The following is a 23,833-nucleotide window of genomic DNA, read 5'->3' as shown; positions in this document are numbered from 1 at the left end:
ATTGTTTATTTATCATAGATTGCTGAGCTCTGGGAAAAGATTCTAATTGGCTTTTTTTTTTCTATTGATAGGCAAGAAATCATGACAACAATCAACACTCAGAATATTAGCTTCAAATGGGATCCGAAAAATCTAGAAATAAGGACTTTGGCAGTGGAACGTCTGTTGGAACCTTTGGTTACACAGGTTAGAATATTCCACAGAAGTAGTTAAATAGAGTTACAAACTTCTCCGTGTCATACAGCATGAAAACAGACCCTTCGATCCAACCAGTCCGTGCCGAACATAATCTGAAACTAAACTGATCCTCCCTGCCTGCTCCAGGCTCATGTCCCTCCAAACCATTTGTGTTCATGTACTTACCTAAGTGTCTTTTAAACTTTGTAACTGTCCACATCCACCACTTCCTCAGGAAGTTCATTCCACACGCAAACCACCCCCTGTGTAAAAACTTTGCCTTGGTGTTTTTTTGTAAATCTCTCTCCTCTCACTTTAAAAATATGCCCCATAGTCTTGAAATCCCCCATCTTAGGGAAAAGACACCTACCATTAACCCAGTCCATACCCATTGTGATTTTGTGAACTTCTATAACATCACCTATGAACTTCCTACTCTCCAGTGAAAAAAGACCCCGACTATATAACTTAAGCCTTCCATATCCGGCAAAATCCTGGTAAATCTCTTCTGAACCCTCTCTAGCTTAATATCCTTCCTATAACAGGGTGACCATAGAGCAGAAAAAAGAAATGGTACTTAATATTATTACATTTCTATATGGTGAAGCTGTTATGTCAATTAATTAAGAACAGTAAACCTAAAAGTTTGGTTTGTTTTTCTGATATTTGATTTTATCCTAAGATACCATATAAAATTTTTGGGAAAGGAATTGTAGTAAGGAGTATGCTTTGGAACGATTATGGAGATTTGACAATGTTTCCTTTTACTTTGTACGTTAAAGTTGAAATTGGAGAAAATTTGTCAGCTATGCAAAGTTGATTCTTGTGCTCCTGGAAATGATGTGCTAGATTGGTGGTATGCAGTAGAACATAGGAACAAGCATAGACCAGTCCTCTCTTAGACTCTGTTCTACCATGACTGGTTTGTATCGTACAATTTTTAATTTTTTTAAAACTTTTTTTGTAAATCACCTGTTGAGAAACATTACACACCTTTGGAGCATCTGGAACTTGAACCTGGGTCTCTCAGTACAGGGGTAAGGACACTACCACTACACCACAAGAGGGCTCTCTGATTTGTATAGTAACTTGATTTGCTCAGTTTTGTTCCATATTTCTTAATTAACTTGCCTAATAAAATCTAACAGCTGCACATTCCTTAATCACCTTGCCTAATAAAAATCTGTTTTGAAATTTACAATTCACAGAGCTGTAACTTTTCAGGGAGTGTCTGTTTTTGCTGTACTCTTCTGTGAAGAAGTGCTGCCTGATGTCACCCATGATCATTCTAACTCTCATAATTATAGCATTGTACCCCTTGTTCTGGACTCCAAATAAAATAGTTTCTTTTTACGCCCCCATTGACTGCTTCAGTCACCTTGGAAAGGTTCAATTAAGGCCATTCATTGTGTGCTGGTTTGGAAAATTGATACTTTTTTTTAGTAGTCATTGGAATGTTACTCCTGGGTGTCTGGCTCTTCCTGATGAAGGCAGAAATACGGATCTTTCATTGTTGCGTATCAGCTATTTTGTCAAGCAGTTTTTTTTTAAAAGTCCTTTTCTTGACTTGCAGGATATAAACTAGTATTTTTACAGCTGTATTGTTTAACAATTTAAGTTTATCTCAAATATTAAGAGGAAGTTGCATGAAATGTAACTTCTTGACTTTATTAAATTGAACAGGGTTGAGAAAAGATTTACGAGGATGTCATTGCGACTGGAGGATTTGAGTTATCAGGCTGGGACATTTTTTTTCACTGAAGCATAGGCAGTGAACCTTAGAGGTTTATAAAATCGTGAGGGGCATAGATAAGATCTGTTCACTAGGGTGGGGGAGTTCAAAACTGGATTGCATTTTTTTAAAGTGAGAGGAGAAAGATTTGAAAGGGACCTGAGGGGGCAACTTTTTCAGTTCTTTTTTAAGTGATTTGTGTGTGGAATGAACTTCCAGAGGAATTGGTGGATGTGAGTGAAGTTACAATGTTTAAAAGACATTTAGAGAAGTACATGAATAAGAAATGTTTGGAGGGATATGGACCAAGCGCAGGCAGGTGAGACTAGTTTAATTTGGTATTATGGTCGTCTTGGACTGGTTGGACCAAAGGATCTGTTTCCATGTAGTATGGCATTGTGACAATTAGAGGGTGTTTTGTATGTGGAATGAACTGCTAGAGGATGTGGAAGAGACAGGTACAGTTAGAACATTGAAAAGGCATTTGGTCAGATACGTGAATAGGAAAAGGTTGGAGGGATGTGTGCAAAATGCAGGCAAATGGGACTAGTTTTATTTGGAAAACTTAGTCAGCATGGATGAGTTGGACCAAAGGGTCTGTTTCTGTGTAGTAAGACTCTGACTTTTATGTTCTTGCATGATTGCCCAAGCAAGGATTTTCATAATGCTGCTGCTTCTTGATTGTTGTCGTCTATGTATTGCTGAACAGCAGGGAGGAAGGCTGGTATGCAGCATGGTATTTAGCCATCCTCAATACCTGGCCTAAATAATTCACAGATGAGCCTTCAACATAGCAGATTTTTTTTGACCAACTTGGAATTGAAATTTGTTGGTAAAAGTCTGGAGTGGGAATTGTGAGCCTCTTTGTGCTTCCCACACTTCTGTATTTGAGAAGTATCTCCCATGCTGGATAAAATTACCAGTTCAGCCATGACCAAGTATCCAGTCCGGGCCTGTTTAGATCTTGGGGCACAATATTTCGTGTTGAGCTTGTACACTTATCTCCCAGGTAGTTGGCTTTACTTTAACTCAAGATTTTATCATAAGTTGATGCAATTGGCTGCCCTTCCTAGTGAAATTTCACTCCTTTCTTGATGAGTCGTGACTGCTTAGTTTTTCCACCATTCCAGCATTGCAAATCTTTTGAAATTATCTCGGCTTGCTCCTGAAACCTATGGATGTGACAATTCCAGTGCTCTCCTGGCTATCCTCTGCAGGTTCAGTTTGTTGAAACTCAGTATTTGTGTAAGCTCTGTTCCCTCAGTACCCTATTCTTATAGCTTAAGATTCTTATAGCTTAAGATTCTTGTGTTCATTTAAATTGCCCTTACTGTAACTTTTTACTCACGTATGCTTCTACCCAGACTTCTTCTGAACTTTGTACAGAATGTCTTGAGTTAGAAGAATAGAGGCTTCCCTGTTTTGTTCCACAATTAATTATGGCTTTAGGTTAGATGTTCTGCAATTCTCTGTTCAATTTCCCTTCTCTCCTTCTCGAGCCTTTTTCAACGTCAAGCCCCTTTTTGGCTTGCCACTCACTTGATTCCATCCCTGTCAAGTGTATTAAAAATACTATGTAAATGCAAGTTACTGTTCCTTTTGCTCTTTTAATTTAATATTCTTTAGGACTTTAAAACTAAAATTATACTTTCAGGTGACTACCCTTGTTAACACCAGCAATAGAGGGCCGTCTAACAAAAAGAAAGGACGCTCTAAAAAAGCTCATGTTTTGGCTGCTTCTGTGGAACAGGCAACACAGAATTTCTTGGAGAAAGGTGATAAAATTGCTCATGAGAGCCAGTACCTGAAGGAAGAACTAATAGCAGCTGTGGACGATGTACGTAAACAAGGTGAGTGTAACACTATCTGAACAAAGAATAATGCAGCTACTTGGACATTATTGCACAGTGTACATTGTTGTTTCTGTCATAGATCTGTCTAGCACCACGTGAATTTATTGTGAAAAATATTTTTTGGCCACTGGCAAGAAAACCACGACTTTCACCTATTAGTTGCATGAATCTTGGGGAAGATGGCATGAAAGAAAATGTATATTGAACAGCTCAGCTGGTACAAGGGCAGATTTGATTGAAGAAGGCCATTGTTTGTTACCTTTCATACAAAAAAGGTGGAAAAGTATGTTGGGTTGAGGCTATACTAGATTATATAAAGTGTGGTCCTGGTGGAAGTTTTAGTTGTGTTTTTGCCTATGTGGTCAGTGTTTTTGAACTTAAATAATCTGTTGTTTGAGAAGGTTAATTTATTTTTTCATTGATATATCAATTTTGTCCACATTCATCAAGACTCAGTTTTAATGAAAGCATGAGATTTTAAAATCTGGGCTAAATCTGAAGGTTTTCTTGTGACCTGAAATGAAAATTCCTTGAGCTTGTATTTTTCTTTTCTTAAGGCCTATCCTTTCTATTAGTTACATCTTTTCCAACCCAACAAATTCTTCCAGTTGTAAATGTTCTAGATTACTCATAGTACCCTGAGTTTAGCTAAGCCAATGATCTATACAGTGTGGCGATAACAAGCAGCTCTGCCTCTTTTAAAATTTGATGATGAAATGTGTGCATTTTCAATGAAGTCAGCATTTGTTGTTTGTTATTTACGTAAGTGATCTGGGTGTGAATGTACAAGGCATGATTAGTAAGTTTGCAGATAGTACAGAATTAGGAGGTATTGTTGATAACAAGGAAGGTTATCAAAAATTACGGAGGGATCTTAATCAGATGGGGAAGTGGGCTGAGGATTGGCAAATGCAATTTAATACAGATAAGTGTGAGGTGTTGCACTTTGGAAAGTCAAACAAATGTAGGACTTGCACAATAAATGGTGAGGTCCAGAGGAGTGTTGTAGGACAGAGGGACCTAGGAGTATAAATACATAGTTCATTGAAAGTGGCGTCACAGGTAGACAGGGAACGAAGAAGACATTTAGGATGCTAGCCTCCGTCGGTTGAGGCATTGAGTGTAGGAGTTGGGATATTATGTTACAATTGTATAAGTCATTGGTGAGGCCACACTTGGAGCAGTGTGTACAGTTATGTACCCTATTATAGGAAAGACATATTAAACTGGAAAGAGTGCAAAGAAGATTTATGAGAATGTTGCCTGGACTAGTAGGCCTGAGTTATAGGGAGAGATTGGCCAGGATAGGACATTATTCGTTGGAATGTAGGAGAATGAGGGGTGACCTTATTGGGGTATTTAATATCATGAGAGGCATAGATAGGGTGAATGCATATAGTCTCTTTCCCAGGGATGGGGAATTGAAAACTAGAGGGCATAGGTTTAGGGTGAGAGGGGAAAGCTTTATGAAGGACCTGAAGGGCAACTTCTTCATGCAGAGAGTGGTGTATGTACAGAATGGACGATTAGAGGAAGTGATTGAGGCAGGTAAAATAAGAACATTTTAAAAAAAAAACATTTGGATAGGTACATGGATGGGAAGGATAAAAACAAATGCAGGCAGTTGGAACTAGCTGAGTGGGCACCATGGTCAGCATGGACTAGTTTGTGCTTAAGGGCCTGTTTCTATGCTGTATTACTCTATGACTCGATTTATTGCCCTTGAAAAGGTGAAGATGATTTGCTGCCTGGAATCATTGCTAGTTGTATGGTATAGCTATGCTCTACGTTTTATTTTTTCTATTTGTGGGATGTGGACATCGCTGGCTGGCCAGCATTTTTTGCTCATCCCTAGTTGCCCTTAAGAAGGTGGTGGTGAGCTGCCTTCTTGAACCACTGCAGTCCTCCTGCTGTGGGTTGAATCACAATGCTATTAGGCAGGGAATTCCAGGATTTTGACCCAGTGACAGTGAAGGAACAGTGATATATTTCCAAGTCAGGATGGTGGGTGACTTGGAGGGCAAATTGGTGGGCAACTTGGAGGTGATGGTGTTCCCATATGTCTGATGCCCTTGTCCTTCTAGGTGGAAGTGGTCATGGGTTTGGAAGGTGCTGTCTGAGAATCTTTGGTGAAGTTCTGCAGTGCATTTTGTAGATAGTATACACCGCTGCTACTGACAGTCAGTGGTGGAGGAAGTGAATGCTTGTGGATGTCATGCCAATCAAGCGGGCTGTTTTTTCCTGGATGGTGTCAAGCTGCTTGAGTGTTGTTGGGGCTGCACTGTTCCAGGCAAGTTGGGAGTATTCCATCTCACTCCTGACTTGTGCCTTGTAGATGGCAGACAGACTTTGAGGAGTCAGGAGGTGAGTTACTCACCTCAGTATTCCTAGCTTCTGGCCTGCTCCTGTAGCCACTGTGTTAATGTGGTGAGTCCAGTTGAGGTTCTGGTCAATGATAACACCCAGGGTGTTAGTGGGGGATTCAGAGATAGTAACACCATTGAATGTCAAGGGGTGGTGGTTAGATTGTCTCTTATTAGTGATGGTCATAGCCTGGCATTTGTGTGGCGCGAATGTGACTTGCCATCTGTCAGCCCAAGCCTGGATATTGTCTTGCAGCATTTGAATGTGGACTGCTTCAGTATCTGAAGAGTCTTGAATGGTATTGAACATTGTGCAATCATTGACTAACATCCCCCCACTCTGGCCTCATGATGGAGGAAAGGTCATTGATGAAGCAGCTGAAGATGGTTGGGCCTAGCACACTACCCCGAGGAACTCCTGCAGAGATGTTCTGGAGCTGAGCTGATCGTCCGCCAAAAACCACAACCATCATCCTATCTGTCAGGTATGACTCCAACCACCGGAGAGTTTGCCCCCTGATACCCTTTGATTCCAGTTTTGCTGGGGCTCATTGATACCACACTCGGTTGAATGCAGCCTCGATATCAAGGACTGTGACTCTCACCTCACCTAAGTGCAGTTAGGAAATAAGTTATAAAGATTCCAGTAATGGTGAAGGATTAGTGGTATATTTCAGACATAAGATGGTGACAGTACATTGTGACATGTTAAGTGGTCATTTACTGTAAAAGCTAAACGTGCTTATCAGTGGGCTTATTCATCAGCATTAATACATTGTATAAAGCATTTTTTGTAACCTTCTGCAATAATTGTAGACTAGATTAGTGATTTTCCTGAGTGTGTGTTGTAAAGTGTAAATCTGCAGTTAAAATGACATTGACCCCAGAGTTAATGTTCTGGGTTGAATGACGCTACTTGAGAACAGATGGGAGCTACGAAAAGATATGTTGAAGACCAGATGAAGCAAGGGAAAGGAGATAGGTGGAGATGGAGCCCAGAGAGTAAGTACAGATGTTAGGCAGACAAAAGGATGGCAATGGCGAGCCTGGGAGAAACAAGTGCTGATATTAGGGGCCATAAGAAAGACCATAAAATGGGTTGGTTGTGATGAAAGCAGACCAGGACATGGAAGTAGGTGTTCAGGCCCTGAAATTGTTACACTCTATATTGAACCCTGAACAGTTCATGGTCCTCAGGTGGAAAATGAGATGCTGATCTTCCAGGTAGAGCACTGCATCAGACCTGAAACAGAAATGTTGACGAGGGAATACAACAGTGTGTTGACGTGGGAGGCAACTGGAAGCAGGTGTTCCACAAATTGAATGTCCTGTCTGTTTCCTCTTCCCAATGTAGAGGCAATCACACTGTGAACAGTGATTACTGTAGGTTAGATTAAGTGAAGTGCAGGTAAATCGCTGCTTCACCTGGAAGGTGTGTCGGGAACCTTGGATAGTGAGGAAGGAGGAAGTAAATGAACAGGTGTTACACATTCTGTAGTTGCGTGAGAAGCTGTTGTGGGGGCGTGGGAGGCCTTGAGAGTGGAGGAGGAGTGGACCAAGTTGTCCTGGAGGCAACGGTCTCTGTCGAAGACTGACAGGGAAGCGGAGGGGAATATGTGTCTGATAGTGATACTCTACTGGAGGTGGCAGACATGGTGGCTGACGATCCTTTGGATGTGGATACTGGTGGGATTGTAGATGAGAGTGAGGGGGACCTTTTATTGTTGTTGAGGAAGAGAAAAGTAAGGGTGAGGCCTGAAGTGTGGAAGATGGGTCGGACATGACTTGGGGCCCTGTCAATCATGTTAGCAGGGAATCCAGCACATAGTTGAGAAAAAAGCTGTATGTTTCTGAGGTCCTCCTGCAGAAGGCGGCATAATCAGAACAGATGCAACTGAGACTGACAAACTGAGAGAACGAAATGTCATGACATGGACACTTTCACAGACAGTCCTGGTGGCCTTCAGATTTTCTAGGTGATTCATGTGGAGTCAGCATTTCAGGAACTGAGGACCTGTGACCATCTCTGATCAAAGTCTAGTCTTCAACTGTCTGGAGATCTTTGCATTCAACAGCTTAAGCTGTCTTTCTGCACATAATGCACTTCATGAAAACTGCAAGTTACTTTCCCATCCATTTTAACCCACTGTTCACAGTTCACCCTTTGTTTGAATGAATTAAAAAAGATGTTGAAGCAGAAGTAGGCTATTCAGCCCATTGACTTTACTTTGTTATTCAATGATTGATCAGTTAATCCTTGAATCCATTTTCCTGACTTTTCCGTTATACCTGGGTTCCCTTACTTGGGCTGGCTGTCTCCGCCTTGAAGATGTTTAATCAACAGACATAGAGGTCTACAGCATGGTAAAAGGCGCTTTGGCCCATTAAGCCTGTGTCGGTCAAAAACAAATGCCTATCTATTCTAAGATAACACAGTGTGGAGCTGGAGGAACACAGCAGGCCAGGCAGCATCAGAGGAGCATCTGCAGTTCAAGCTATCTCTGTCTATGTATTCTAATCTAATTTCCAGCACCTGATCCATAACTTTTTATGCCTTGGCATTGCAAGTATGTGTTTAAATACTTCTTCAATGTTATTAGGGTTTATGTTTCTACCATCTTTTTGAAGGCAGATTCCTGTCATTCCTTGGGTGATCCCCTCCAGCCCCGCATCCCCTCTGAACCTCTTTCCCCTTACCTTAAATCTATGCCCTGGTCATTGATCTCTCTACCAAGGGAAAAAATTCATTCCTGTCTACCAAGTCTGTTCCCTTCATTCATGTTACACATCTCCATCATGCTCGACATCTCAATCGTGTCCCCCCTCAGTCTCCTCTGCTCCAAGGAAAGCCCCAGTGTATTCAACCCAGCCCAGCTATCATCCTGGAAATCTTGCCTGCACCCTCTCCAGTGCAATCACATCTCACTTATGTGACTTCCAGAACTGCACACAATGCTCTAGGTGTGGCGTAACCAACGTTTTGCACAGTTCCAGTATCAGTTCCCTGCTTATGAACTCTTTGCATTGTGTTCGTCAGAATGTTACGGAGGATATCATGATCTGCTAATTCTCACTTGACCTGAATACTGTTTCCTACAAATAATGCCCCTAATGGTAGCAATGTGTGAAATGAATAAAACTTGAGGGTCGATTTATTTTTAGTGCAAACATCCAAATAATTCAGAGGCAACCACTCAACCACCAACCCCCCGCACCTATCCCCATACAACATATATTTGTATGTTTAATAATTTTCTTGGAGCCAATAATGGTCAAAAACAAGTAGAGACTATGATATTGTTTTCCCTGGCTGCGGAATCTAGAATAACGGAGCACAGCTTCAGGATAAGGAGTTGATCATTTCGGACCTTGTGGATAAATTTTTTTCAGACAGATTAGTGAACTTTCGAATTGTCTATCAGTGTTTTGCTTGTTTGAGCATATTTAAACCTAAGATTGAAAGATTTCTCTTCTCATTAGGGGATAGGGAGAATGGGGAGCGTAGATGATCAGCTACTATTGTATTGAATGGTGAAGCAGATTTAAAGAGCCGAATGGATGTTTCCTATTTCTTATGTTCTTATGAAACCATTTTGCACATTGTCCTCTGCCTCCTTCAATGCCCTGACCTTAATGTCTGATTCTCAACATTAACTGTTCCCTGCCGAGGCCTACCTGGAATTATTGCCCGTGTTAACCCTATGGTTATCGAACATTTTCTAAGAAAAAGTAAACGCATTGACTTAAACAAATGGAAATATACAACAAAAACACACTGAAACTGGTGCTGTAAGTTTATATCCAAAAATCTGATTCTCTGTCACATTTTAAAGAACCAGGTTTAGCCAACTGGATTTTAATGTTACTGATTTAATAGAGGAACTCTGACTGTGTACAAGAAAAATTTCCTTCACTTCAGGGATTGTTGAGGAATTGTTCCTAATAGGGAGGAAAAATTTTGTGTTGGGTTTAATAGAGTGGCTTGATGGATGCTTGGGTGATCATCTTAACCTAAGTTACATACTCAGCGTTGGCTGATGAAGTTACATATGCTTTCTTGACCTAAATCCAGCAGCATAGCCCTTTCTTTTCGTCCCTTCCATATGTTTGTTGTCTAGCCTACTTTAAATATGTATTTAGTATTTGATTCACCACTCCCTGTGATAGTGAGTTGCAAACTCTTCTCCACTTAGTGAGGTAAAGGAATAACCTAGCGCTAATAGTCAAGTGGCAACGTGTAGTTTTAGTTTCATTTTTGAGGTCCGAGTGTGGTGAAGGAATGTCTAGAAATTTATTTCATTATGTACAATTTAATGAACCCCTGTGTGTGTCTGTGTACGCGCATGTGTTGGATTGAGAGGTGTGTGGGGCTGGGTGGATAGAAGGGAAAAAGACAGTTACCTAATAACAGGAATCCACAGAACCATCAGGAAGTAGTCAGGCAGTGTGCAGGCTTCGGTCAGAGGGGAATGGTTTGTAGTAGCTCAAGTGCTATTAGTCTAGCAGTCTCTACAGTATTCTGGGCTGAAAATAAGTGAGCAGTAGCTTAAAAATCATAAGGGAAAAGCTTCAGAAACTGAAGACTGTTGAAGGAGTGAGTTTAAGGAACACATTAAATAATGTGAACTGAGGTAGCTGCTATTTTAAGGGTCTGAGAAGGAGATGCTAATGAAAAAAAGTAGCACTAAGTAAATGCAGAATATTGCTTGAAAGAAACCAATTATGGTAGTGCCATCTGAACATGAAGCTTTAAAGTGGAGATTGGGTGAGTGACCCTTTAAAGTTTGTGTGATTGTAAGATTGTGAGTAAAGGGTAAAACCTTTCTGGTATTTGTAATAAAACTGTTTCAGATGGGCATTTCTTTAGTGTAACTAGTTTTTGTTTATCTTTCTTTTGTGTTTGATAAAGTTAGTTCTTTTATTAAAAGTACATTGCCAGCCTCTTGTGACTATGCTCAATGACTGATCACCACAGTAACTAATTTTCTGACATAAAAGTTGTAGATTATCAAACCAGGTCTCTCTCGAGATTGGACTTGTCTGGGACTATAGTTAGCTGACATCATATCAGCAGAAAATTCAGACAACAATCAGTAGTTCAGGCAGAATCTGTGGCAAGTGAAACTTGATTGGTGACCTTTTATCAGTACTGTGTTGAGTGAGTCATACCGTTTGTCTTACTGTAGTGGGAAATTGGTGAATTGTCTTTTGTTTCCAATTTTAAAAAAGCAGCTTAAGATTTTATGGAATTTGAAGCCAAGTAGTTTCCTCCTGTGTGTTTTGCTGACGGGTAACCTTTTCTGTTTTTTTGCATCCCAGCTGAAGAAAATATTTTGACACAATAATTTTCTTGACTTTCGTTGTGGCGCTTCCATTCTATCTGAGTAACCACTATTGCTGAGAGAGCCAAATGAGGTTTAATTGTATGCCCCCCATGCAGAGTATGAAAATTTGTTTTAACACATATCATGCTGGCATACATATTATTAATGACACCAGATTGCATTTTTGACATAAAACGAATAGAAAACAAAAACTAATAAGTAATCTTCAGAATGCAAATGAATAATTTAATGGCATGCCATCATATTGAAAGTTACTTTATGCAAAATAGCATGCATTAATTTCTGAGATAACAAGGTGTAGAGCTGGATGAACATAGCAGGCCAAGCAGCATCAGAGGAACAGGAAGGCTGACGTTTCAGGCCTGGACCCTCCTTCATTAATTTCTTTTGGGTTCATTTTAGCCTTTGATTTTCAATTTTTTTCTGTTCTAATATTTTAGCTTGCCCATTAAAAGGTACATCTCATGAGACAAAATTGTCGTGATTTTTGACTAATAGGGAGTTGGGGTCAAAACATCCAGCAGTTTTTCTTCATGGTTGGGATTCTGGAGAGAAATCAACTTTGACACTGAATTCACAACTAAATTGGACAGATAAAATAGTGAACTATTTTGCAGCACCCACGTTTGCAGTACCGTTGACTTAGCTAACTGGTTAGGATTAATAGCTTTAAGGGTAAATTGTGAGCAGTTTTGGGCCCCATATCTCAGGAAAGATGTACTGGCCCTGGAGCGGGTTCAGAGGCGATTCGGGAGAATGGTCCCAGGAATGGAAAGCTTAACATATGAGGAATATTTGAGGACTTTGGGTCTATACTCATTGGAGTTTAGAAGGATGAGGGGGGATCTAATTGAAACTTACAGAATACTGAATGGCCTGGACAGATGTTTCCATTGGTAGAAGAGACTAGGACCCGAGGGCACAGCCCTAGAGTAAAGGCAGGACCTTTTGGAATAGAGATAAGGAGAAACATCTTCAGTGAGAGAGTGGTGAATCTGTGGAATTCACTGCCACAGAAGGCTGTGGAGGCCAGGTCATTCTATGTATTTAAGATGGAGACATATAGGTTCTTGATTGTCAACGGAATCAAGGGTTATTGAGGAGAAAACAGGAAAATGGGGTTGAGAAACTTATCAGCCATGATTGTATGGCAGAGCAGACTCGATAGGCTAATTTCTGCTCCAATGTCTTGTGGTCTTATAATGAGTAAGCATGCGAGAGTGGGTAAAGGCTATGCTATGGCAAGTTGAGAGGAGGGAACATAGTGTGAAGTATTAAATATTGTGTAAATAAGTTAGCCTAAATGGATATTTTCTGCAGACTTTGGAATTTAGTATAACTTATTTCTGCTTTTGCTGCTTTTATAGACTTTTAAATGAATACTCTGCAATCTCTGTAGGAGCACTTTTCACTTGAAAGATATGCTCATGTTTTAAAGTTAGTACAGTTTTGTTAGATGAGTTGTGTAGATGTAGAATAGAAATTCTAAATTTAAGGGAAATTTATTTTGCTACAACGTGCTAGGAAACTGCATTCTCTGTGATCTCATATTTTAGAGCTTTTTTGTGTTGGTAGCATTTCAGAGACTCTGTTTTGTGCAGAGATAGTATATTAAATTAAGAGATGGAGCCAATGAATTAATGGCAAGGAAGAAAGTGGATGATTGTTCTGTTGCCAGACTCAAAATGAACCGGCTGCCCTTCTAGAGGTATTCTTGGTTAGCAAGTTCTTTAAGTCGTAGTGGTATCTTTGTCTCTGCCAAGTACTAGATGATGTTCTGAAACCTACTCCAGGAAAATTTAAATTCATGATACATACATCTATAGCAGAATCGTAGCAGTATAAATGATGTGGCTGAGTCTTGGGAGACATCTGAAGGCCTTGACAAAAGGTGGATGTCTTCTGAATGAGTCTAGAACTAGGTAACACTGTTTTAGAATTAGAAATTGCCCTTTTAAAACAGAAGAGAATTTATTTTTGTCCAAAGATTGTTCAACTTTGGAATTCTCTGCTTCAGAATGTTATGGAGGCAGGACCATGAATATTTTTGAGGCAAAGGCAAATAAGTTTTTGATAAACGAGGGAATCTGAGGTTATTGGGAGTAGATAGGAGTGTAAAATTTGAAACATCAGCAATGATCTTGAACGTTAGAGCAGGCTTGAAGAACTGAACGGTTTATTCCGCAGGAAAAGAGAATTAATTAGATTTGGAATATCTATTGAAAGGCAATAGCAAAAAACAGCAAATTTCTGTAAGATTGCTGGCTTCACTAGATTTCAGGGTTAGAATAAAGTGTGATCTGCTCTGAAGGCTCATCTTCAAGCTCGCAAAGCTACGTGAACTCCCTACGTATCTTGTGTTATGGACTGGACCAAACCCCTCAAAATATTAATAGAGCCTACACCCAAGCATTTTCATTGCTTCCGGATGCAATTCAATTGGTCAGACTATCAGATTTGAAGCAAAACACACTTATTCATACAAAAAGAAGAAATTGGAATAACTTGACTTTATTGGAAAACTTAATGACTTATTTCATTATTTTGTTACTAAAAAGTAACTGTTCCAATATAGTAACATTCCATACACCCACCCATGGCAAAAGGCAATTTCAGAAAAATGGATTATGTCATGGGCAATTCTCTAGTCCAGGAGGAAAACATGCCAAGAATATGAGGGAGGGAGAAGCAGGGAGAGATGTACTGCAGCTTCCACAATAACAGCTTCAGCAATAACAGCTGCTAAAAACTGAAAATGAAAATATCCTGGCTGTGTCGGAACTTGACCCCACCCATTCAGGCTGCTTCTATTGTTCCAACTTTTTAAAAAATAAACCAAGGCCTCTTAAACTGTTTACTGCTGCTTGACACATCTGCCTTAAAATTTCTCACCAAAAAAAGGACAGAATTTGATGTAGGTTGGCCTTTAGAAGTGGAGACTTAAGTACAAATGAAGGGCCCCATTCTCCAAAGGAAGAGCCTTCCGCATGCACTTCTAGCTAATATTCCTCACACAAGGATTTGATGAAGAAAGAATTCCTGACTGAAGAACAGCCAAAAAGACACACTATTCTGGAAGACGCATCCTGACTATAGTTTTGAGAGTCTAAGTTTTAATGTATTTTTCTTATTACTTTGGTTTATATAAGTGGGGCTTGTATTTGTTGGAACAGCATGCATTAGAATTTTGTTCTGTTCGAGAATGGTTAGCAGTTAAGGGGGAATTGTTCAGTTTGTTAGTAGGTAAATAAATTGTTACTCATTGGTTATAAAGTGAGTATCAGGGATTTCTTACATTTAACATCTCCTTTTTATATGAAGAGCGAGAGAATTGGCCCACTCAAGGACAAGGAAGGGAATTTGTGTGGAGCCAGAGGAAATGGACTAGGTATTAAATGAGTACTTTGTGTCTGTATTCACCATAGAGAAGGACTTGGGTGATGAGTCTGGGGAAGGGTGTGTAGATAGTTGGGGTCACGTTGAGATCAAAAGACAGGAGGTGTTGGGGGTCTTGAAAAACATTTGAGGTAGACAAGTCTCCAGGGCCTGATGGGATATACCCCAGAATACTAAGAGAGGTAAGCGAGGAAATTGTTGGGGCCTTGAGGGAAATCTTTGTATCCTCACTGGCTACAGGGGAGGTCCCAGAGGATTGGAGAAGAGCCAATGTTGTTCCTTTGTTTAAGAAGGGTGGCAGGGATAATCCAGCTAATTACAGGTGGGTGAGCCTTGCATCAGTGGTAGGGAAATTATTGGAAAGGATTCTTCGAGACAGGATTTACTCCCACGTGGAAATAAGTGGGCACATTATTGAGCGGCAACATGGTTTTGTGAAGGGAAGGTCATATCTCACTAACTTGGCTGAGATTTTTGAGGAAGTGACTAAGATGATCGATGAGGGTAGGGCAGTGGATGTTGTCTACATGGACTTCAGTAAGGCTTTTGACAAAGTCCCTCATGGCAGGCTGATACAGAAGGTAAAGTCACATGGGATCAGAGCTGAGCTTGCATGATGGATAAAAAACTGGCTCGGTCATAGAAGACAGGGTAGCAGTGGAAGGGTGCATTGCTGAATGGAGGGCTGTGACTGGTGGTGTTCCTCAGATATCAGTGTTGGGACTTTTGCTCTTTGTAATATATACAAATATATTTATGTATAAACAATTTGGAGGAGAATGTAACTGGTCTGACTAAGTTTGCCAATGACACACAGGTTGGTGGAATTGCGGATAGCGATGAGCACTGTCAAAGGATACAGCTGGCTGTAAATCGGTTGGTGACTTGGGCAGAGAGATGGCAGATGGAGTTTAATCCGCAAAAATGTGAAGTGATGCATTTTGGAAGGTCTAAACCAGATGGAAAATGTACAGTAAATGGCAGAGCCCTTAAGAGTACTGATAGGCAGAGGGATCTGGATGTACAGGTACACAGGTCACAAAGTGGCAAGGCAAGTGGAGAAGGTAGTCAACAAGGCATACAGCATGCTTGCCTTCATCAGCCGGGGCATTGAGCTTTAAAATTGGCAGGTAATCTTGTAGCTTTATAGAACCTTAGTTAGGCCTCATTTGGAATATTGTGTTCAATTCTGATCGCCACACTACCAGAAGGAAGTGGTGGCTTTGGAGAGGGTACAGAAAAGGTGTACCAGGATGTTGCCTGGTATAGAGGGCATTAGCTATGAGGGGTGGCATGGTGGCTCAGTGGTTAGCACTGCTGCTTCACAGCGCCAGGGACCTGGGTTCGATTCCACCCTCGGACGACTGTCTGTGTGGAGCTTGCGCGTTCTCCCCATGTCTGCGTGGGTTTCCTCTGGGTGCTCCGGTTTCCTGCCACAGTTCAAAGATGTGCATGGTAGGTGGATTGGCCATGCTGAATTTCCCATAGTGTTCAGGGTGTATAGATTCGGTAGATTATAGGGGGCTGGGTCTGGGTAGGATGCTCTAAGGGTCGGTGTGGATGTGTGAGGGTCATTTTCTGAAGAAGGGTCTAGGCCCGAAACGTCAGCCTACCTGCTCCTCTCATGCTGCTTGCCCTGCTGTGTTCATCCAGCTCTACACCTTGTTATCGCAGATTCTCCAACATCTGCAGTTACTGCTATCTCTGAATGAGAAGATACCTTGTTTGATAGAGCTGACCATCAATTCCAACTGTTTTATATTTCAATTTGCAAAGATTTTTTTTTAGTTTAGAAAGTGAATGTTATTTTAATTCTATAACTTTTTAAATTATCTCATTTGTAAACTTCCAATATTTCCTTTTACTTGTAGGTGAAATGATGAGAAGTGCTTCATCAGAATTTGCAGAGGATCCTTGCTCAGCTATGAAGCGAGGCAATATGGTTCGAGCTGCACGAGCATTGCTGTCTGCTGTTACTCGCCTTCTTATCCTGGCTGACATGGCAGATGTTTACAAACTTCTTGTACAATTGAAAGTAGTAAGTTCTACGCTGAATGGTTTCCCATTAAGCTAAAAACTTTCTGGTCCTGTTAAAATATGTAGTTGCTTTAAAAACAACTCATTAATGTAACAATTTCCATAAAGAAAGGAAATATTCATTGTTCTACTGTTGGGCTTCTGGCATTGGCAGAGCAGTGTTATTCTGTACATTTCAGTGATGTAACAAACATTTATTATTTAAAAATATGCACTTTACACGTGGTTTAGAATAAATCATCTGTTTTTAATAGGAGCATGAAAATAAAAGTTCTTTTATTGCTGTCTGGCTCAGTCCATGGAGATCTTCTGCATTTTGTATAAACTCATGATGGCTAGGTGGTGACATTCTGGGGTTAATACAAGCTTTTTATGTCAAACTGAGAGTCTAGTCTAGTCCAGAGTGTATAACAGTTATTTTAATCCCCATCAGTTCTACTGAAATATGTAAATAGAACAAAATTTAAGCAAATATAATATTCTAAATTATTCAATGGACATTGAATAATGGACAATGGACATTGTCTCGAAGGTTTTGGAGTAGATTTGTAGCTCAGGTTGTGGGTGTTGAGGTTGGTTGGCTCCCCGAGTTGGTTTGTTGTTCCGCAGATGTTTCATTACCCTGCTGGGTAACATCCTCAGTGCAGCCTCCCATGAAGCGTCGGTGTGTTTTCCCGCCTGGTTTTTAAACTGTGGAGTCCGTTGAGCTGGATTGCCTCACTTCCCGTTTTCCTTCGGAGTGGAGTGTATATGGGGTCGAGTTCTGTGTGTTTATTAATAGCATGCTTCGTGGCGTGCCAGGCTTCTAGGAATTCCCGTGCCTGTCTCTGCTTAGCTTGTCCCAGGATTTTGGTGTTGCCCCAGTTGAATTGGTGGTTCTCTTTATCCATGTGGATTGAGATCAGTGAGTATTGGTCGTTAATCATTGTCTTATTGTTCGGTCCTTTATTCTATGTTTAACATTAGTTCATGCCATTGCAAAAATACTTTAGAATAATGTGGCTTTGGAGGATTCTGTTTGAAATTAAACACCAGTAACATGTAATACCATTCATGAGTTGATTAAATGTTGAACGTACTGATTCTGATGAAAGGAATTTGACCAATAGTATTAATTTCACGTGAGCTTATTGTTGTAATACTTTGGTTTTATTTGCAATTTATTGATACAAGATCAAGGAATTAGTTAATTAATGGAAGTTTACTGATTCCTCTGTGGCAACCTTAATATTGCACTTACGGTTCAGAAACTCTCTCTCCAAGTCAACCAATAGCTGTGGGTTTGAAGTTACGGCTGGGTCTGTCTGGCTAAGGATGGCAGATTTATCTCCCATAAAGGACAACAGTGAACCAATGGTTACATCGTCACAGTTAGGCTTAATTTTTATTTCATAAAAATTTGGAATTCAAATTTTGCCGTTACTATCCTTGGCTGTCCGCACCGCTTGAAGTTTGACTTCTAATGCATATTAGCTGATGAAGTCAATGCAGTACATGGGGCAGGTAGACTGTGAGGCTGGCTCAGAGACTTATCAAGTTATGCTGAATGAAGCTTGAATAAACAAGAGGATGCCCAAAAACAGTTAAATAGCATTGAGTGAGTTACGGTTTGTCTACTATTGCAATAAATTTGAGCATAATCGGTCATCGAATGATTTGACTTGCTAGTCTAGAGATATGTGTGAAATGTCCCCTTGTGTATTTGATTTTTGTGTAAATTTAAAAATCAATTTGACCTGTTTTTCAGGTTGAAGAAACTCTTGTAAAGGTGAGGAATGCCAACAATGAGCAAGAACTTGGAATACAGTTTAAGGCATTGAAACCTGAAGTGGACAAACTGAACCTTATGGCAGCCAAAAGACAGCAGGTATGAAACGTATGATCAGGACTGTTTTCCAGAGGAAAAACTCCATTTTTGTAACTACAGCATGGAATTGAAATTTTTTTTTACTCGTGTGCAGTCCAGAGAAGAGGGTATAGTCCAACTCTCTGCATACTGTTTTGGTAATGCTAAGCTGAAACAATAGTGCGTTGTGCAATGGAATACTACAATAATTCAACATTGTAATTTAACATTTTGTTGTTTTAGGAAAAAATGTATTTATCTGCCTCTGGTTTAAACTAAATTTAAAACATGCAGTTTGATGTATCCAGATTATTTGGTACTGTATCTAAGACTTTCTGGACATGTTCTGCAAAATCCACATATTACTCATTCACATTGACTTTTTAAAAATAAAAAAAGTTCCTGAGTGTTCTGAAATCTGTTTTTATTTTCTTCAGTTGCTTAGCTAAATGAGAGCTATTTAATAGTAAAAAGGTAGGAAATGGCTTAGTTTACCTAACTGAAGAATAGTGTAATATGAGCACTGAAGGGAAATGTCACTCACACGAAGGTAAACCAAGACTGAAACAATAATGATAGTTGTTGGGTAATCTGTAGCTTATGTATTCCATTCTGTGACCTAAAGGAAATTGCAAGAATTTGAATTGCTCATGTTTGATAGAAGGTGTCTAGAATAAAAATGAAGTAGATTAAAACTTATCACAACTGAGATTTTCAGATATAACACATTCTGGAGCTGAAGGAATACAGCAGGCCAGGCAGCATCAGAGGAGCAGGAAAGTTGACGTTTTGGGTTGGGACCCTTCTTCAGAAATGGGGAGGGGGAAGGGAGCTGAGAAATAAATAGAGGAGGGGTGGGGCTGGGCAAGTAGGTGGGATGGCGATAGGTGAGTGCAGGTCGGGAGTGGTGGAGATTGGTCAGTGAGGTGGGACGGGCGGATAGGTAGGAGAGAAGGTGGACAGGTTGTGTCAGGTCAAGCAGGCGGGGATGAGAGGGTGGGTTGGTCATGGGATGAAGCTGGGGAGGGGAGATTTTGAAACTGGTAAAATCCATGTTTTAGGCCATTGGGCTGTAGGCTCCCGAAGTAGAATATGAGGTGCTGCTCCTCCAGTTTGCAGGAGCCTACAGCCCAATGGCCTAAACATGGATTTTATCAGTTTCAAAATCTCCCCACCCCCGGCCTCATCCCATGACCAACCCTCCCTCTCATCCCCGCCTCCTTGACCTGGCACAACCTGCCCACATTCTCTCCTACCTATCCACTCCTCCCACCTCACTAACCAATCCCCACCACTCCCTACCTGTACTTACCTATCGCCGTCCCACCTAGCTCCACATCTCCTCTATTTATTTCTGAGCTCCCTCACCCCCCCCATTTCTGAAGAAGGGTCCCGAGCCGAAACGTCAAGTTTCCTACTCCTCTGATGCTTCCTGGCCTGTTGTGTTTCTCCAGCTCCACACTGTGTTATCTCTGACTCCAGCATCTGCAGTTCTTGCTATCTGAGATTTTCAGATCATTATTTTAGAACCTTCATGTAAGTGTAATGGTAATACGCTGTGGTATTTCTTTTCAAGGAATTGAAAGATATTCATCATAGAGATCAAATGGCTGCAGCACGAGGAGTTTTGCAGAAGAATATCCCTATGCTGTACACTGCTTCACAGGCTTGTCTTCAGCACCCAGATGTGGCTGCTTACAAAGCCAATCGAGATTTGATCTATAAGCAATTGACACAGGCAGTTACCGGCATTTCAAATGCAGCTCAGGCAACTACTTCAGAAGATGTCATTCTTAGTCAACAAAGTAGTGCTGGTGAGCTGGCAGATGCGTTGAATCGCTTTGATGTGAGTATGTTTGATAAACATGGCATTTGAAGAAAATAATGTTGGAAATTAAATAAGCCATTTAAATATCCTGTTTAGTAGTTTGGAAGGTGTGTTACATTACTGTTGTTGCTTGTCACTGATCACAATGAAACTAAAATCAAAACTGGGAGATGTGTAACTAAAGGTTCCCAAAAGAATTGAGTGTAGCAGTTGGGAGTTTGGAGACAATATTGTTCAATATAGAAAACTGCAAACAATTTTGCATACAGGCCAATTCCTGCAAGCTGCTCCATGGAACCTGCAAAGCCCTTGCTTGCTCTTTTCATTTTCCTCATTGCTGTTTCTCAGTTTTAATTCCTTTTCACACTTTGTAGACTTGGACAAATCAGGATGGTTAGCCTTTTATCACTTATCTAGTATTATAACCAGGTGAGAAGGAGTAAGGTGGCTCTTTTAACCCCTTTTAAACTCTCTTTGGGTCACTTGCAAAAAATGTTTAGTTTTTTGGCAAACGGGTCTCCTATTTCAATTAACTGTAGTTAACTAAATCAAAATGAATTAAGTAATTGCCCATGTTTACTTGAGAGAGTTTTATTACGTACTAACCCTAGGAAAATTAATTAAGATGCAATATCAAACATTTAAAACAGATAAATTCTATATTTATAGTCCCGTAGTACTTAAAATCCTTGGAGTCCTTGAGATGTTAGATTTTCAAACCTGAGGCCACAGTTGTTAATTGTTACATTCGATTCTTGGTGAAGTTTGCTTTTGAGTTTGAGATGAATTTTCGTTTCCCAATTTGATTTTTTTAAAAATATAAACCAGGTGCTGCCACCTGAGATTGAAACATGCAGGGAGTCTTTCAGCCCTTGTTACCAATCCAAGTTCTGTCTATGTCTTACTGAACAGCTGTTGAGATATAGTTCAGTGTATATTGTCATTTGTCTTTTTAAGCTGGTTTAATGGGCAAGCAAGCCTTTTAATTTCCCCGTATGTGAAATGATGATACACGTGAATTAAAACAGTTATGACCTTTTTGACACTGACCCAGTTGCCTGCTTTTGGTGACTTCAGATAAAGATGTTAATTTAGTGCAGACAGTATTTAATTGCACTAATATTTCATGAAGTATGCTTCAGTGTCTATTCATCTGACCACAGGAGCCACACAGGATTTGTGTTGCTTTTTTTTTTGAAAACTATTTTCATCCTGAGAAAGGAGGAAAGGTTTTGGAGATAACACTTGCTGGAAGTTGATATTTGACAGTTCCTATTTATTGTGATCATGACACCAGACATGACTGTTTTCAAGAGCTGAGGCTGAATGTTTTCAAAATTTACTGAGGATAAAGGTTATAAAGACTTGCATTTTTTTTGTATCTGCATTTTAAAAATATATTTGGAGATCGATGTCTGGGTTTCACCTCGGATAAAGTAGTCATAGCTCACTGTAGAGTTTTGTCATTTGAGGTTCCAAGTTCTAAAACCTTTGATATAACTGACGAAAAGGTACCAGATTTGTTGCAGTTGTGTAGCACTGCCAAACTTGCAAATGTGGCACTGGTCAAATGTGTGAACTATGCATAGATTGTAAAGATGTCTTTTAATCCTTTAAAAAGTAATAGATAAACTTGAAATGTGTTTCCATCTGCAATTGGCCATTCTGTATCTAACAAATCCTTTACAGTTGCTGCAGTGCACTTTGCATGTAAGCCCAATATGAAGGGATGCCAAGAAAGGTGAAGATTAGGAACCATGTCCAAACTGATTTGCACCAAAAATAAAATTGTTCAGGACCAGCAGTGTTTATTAAAGTAGTTGAAGAGGATACCAGCTTTTTCCTTTTCAGGCTAGCCAATTCTTTAAATCACTAAATGGTTTTGAGCGCTTCCATTGAATGCAGCCTTTAATTTACATCATTTCTAACTTCAGTGAAATATGAAGAGATCCAGTTGGAAATATCCAGATAGCATCTGTCAATAACAAAGCACATTTTATCATTTCCACAGACTTCATGGCCTGCTGAGTTTTTCCTGTAACTTATATTTATGAATCAGATCAAAATTCCAACATCTGCAGTATTTTGCCTTCTAATTCTTCTAAATTAACCTGGGCATGAAATCCTTAACATGAACACTATGGCCAAACACATTCCATAATAGTGTTATCCTGTCTTGTTTGTTTAGTGTTTTTTTTTTTTTGCACACACTTCCCCTTAAGGGAACAGTAGGAAGTGTTGGAAGGCCTAGCAAACTTATTACCAACCTATTGAAATGCATCAAGAACAACTACCTCTTCGACCAACAAGTCTTGAAATCAGGTTTCAACCCAGAATTTCTGGCTCGTAGGCAAGGATGCTCCAGACTGAATCATAAGACCTCCCTTCATTCATGAGTATGAATATTGTTATGACCAGATGAGGATGGGTGAAATGGATCCTTTTTTATCTCGCTCCTCATTTGGTTTTAACAGAAATTTTATATTTTTTAAAAAAAGTCAAATTTAGTGTTGTTTGGCAAGATAAAAGCTGTTTGCATGTCTCCAGGGCTTTTTTGTGTTACTTCATAGACCACTTGTCTCCATTACATTGAAGTGGAATGCGGACTGCCCACTGATGCAACTTCTGACAGCTAATTTTAGTTTCTATGCCTTAGTTTCAGAAAAAGCTATTTTTAATAATCTAATATCTGTCTCCAGCTAATTAAAAAAATTAATAATTAACATGAGACTGTCTTTGTAATCTTTTCACTGATGCAGAATAAAATTGACGTATCAGTGTTTCATCAGAAGGTGGTGGACTTAAAAACAAATGTACATTCTGTCCTTCAACAAGGTTTTTAATTCTGTATTGAGTTTAACTCTGGATACAGCAATAGCTACCACATCTTTTTTTCCTCTTTTGGGTGCTGTTTGAGAATAAAAGGCTTTATGGCTTTCCTTGTTCTCATTGGCAATTGGTTCAGAATCCGGTGCCCTTTCCCTCTTTAATTCCTGATTATATATTGTTTTCGGGGAGGTTTAGTGGGTGGTAACTTGTTTTTAAACTCCTATAAGGTGCCAGAGCTTGCTTCTTAGAGGACATCGTTAATGTACGTTTGCACCTGCATTATTGGCTTTGTGATAGTTTAAGATTTTGCTGCGTCTTCTACCACATGAGCGTGTGCAGTAGAAATGATAAATGTCAATAAATTATAAAGTGTGGTTTAAAAACTAGCAAACAAAAAAAAATTTGAATGAAAGTTTAGATTTATACA

General features: G+C 39.9%; 1 protein-coding gene across 1 annotated transcript in view; it reads left to right on the top strand.

The window, feature by feature from the left end:
- ctnna1 (catenin (cadherin-associated protein), alpha 1) overlaps nt 1–23,833 on the top strand; it is a 145,838-nt gene that overhangs the window by 17,683 nt on the left and 104,322 nt on the right. Inside the window, exons 2-6 of the mRNA XM_048603943.1 lie at nt 72–186; nt 3,564–3,759; nt 16,738–16,904; nt 18,651–18,770; nt 20,326–20,595. Coding sequence (XP_048459900.1) covers nt 82–186; nt 3,564–3,759; nt 16,738–16,904; nt 18,651–18,770; nt 20,326–20,595 — 858 coding nt within the window. The 5' untranslated portion in view covers nt 72–81. The remainder of the gene's footprint in view (nt 1–71; nt 187–3,563; nt 3,760–16,737; nt 16,905–18,650; nt 18,771–20,325; nt 20,596–23,833) is intronic.

The sequence above is a fragment of the Rhincodon typus genome, chromosome 12 (assembly GCF_021869965.1).
Source record: "Rhincodon typus isolate 14 chromosome 12, sRhiTyp1.1, whole genome shotgun sequence".
NCBI lineage: Eukaryota > Metazoa > Chordata > Chondrichthyes > Orectolobiformes > Rhincodontidae > Rhincodon > Rhincodon typus.
This window is presented reverse-complemented; position numbering and strand designations above follow the sequence as displayed.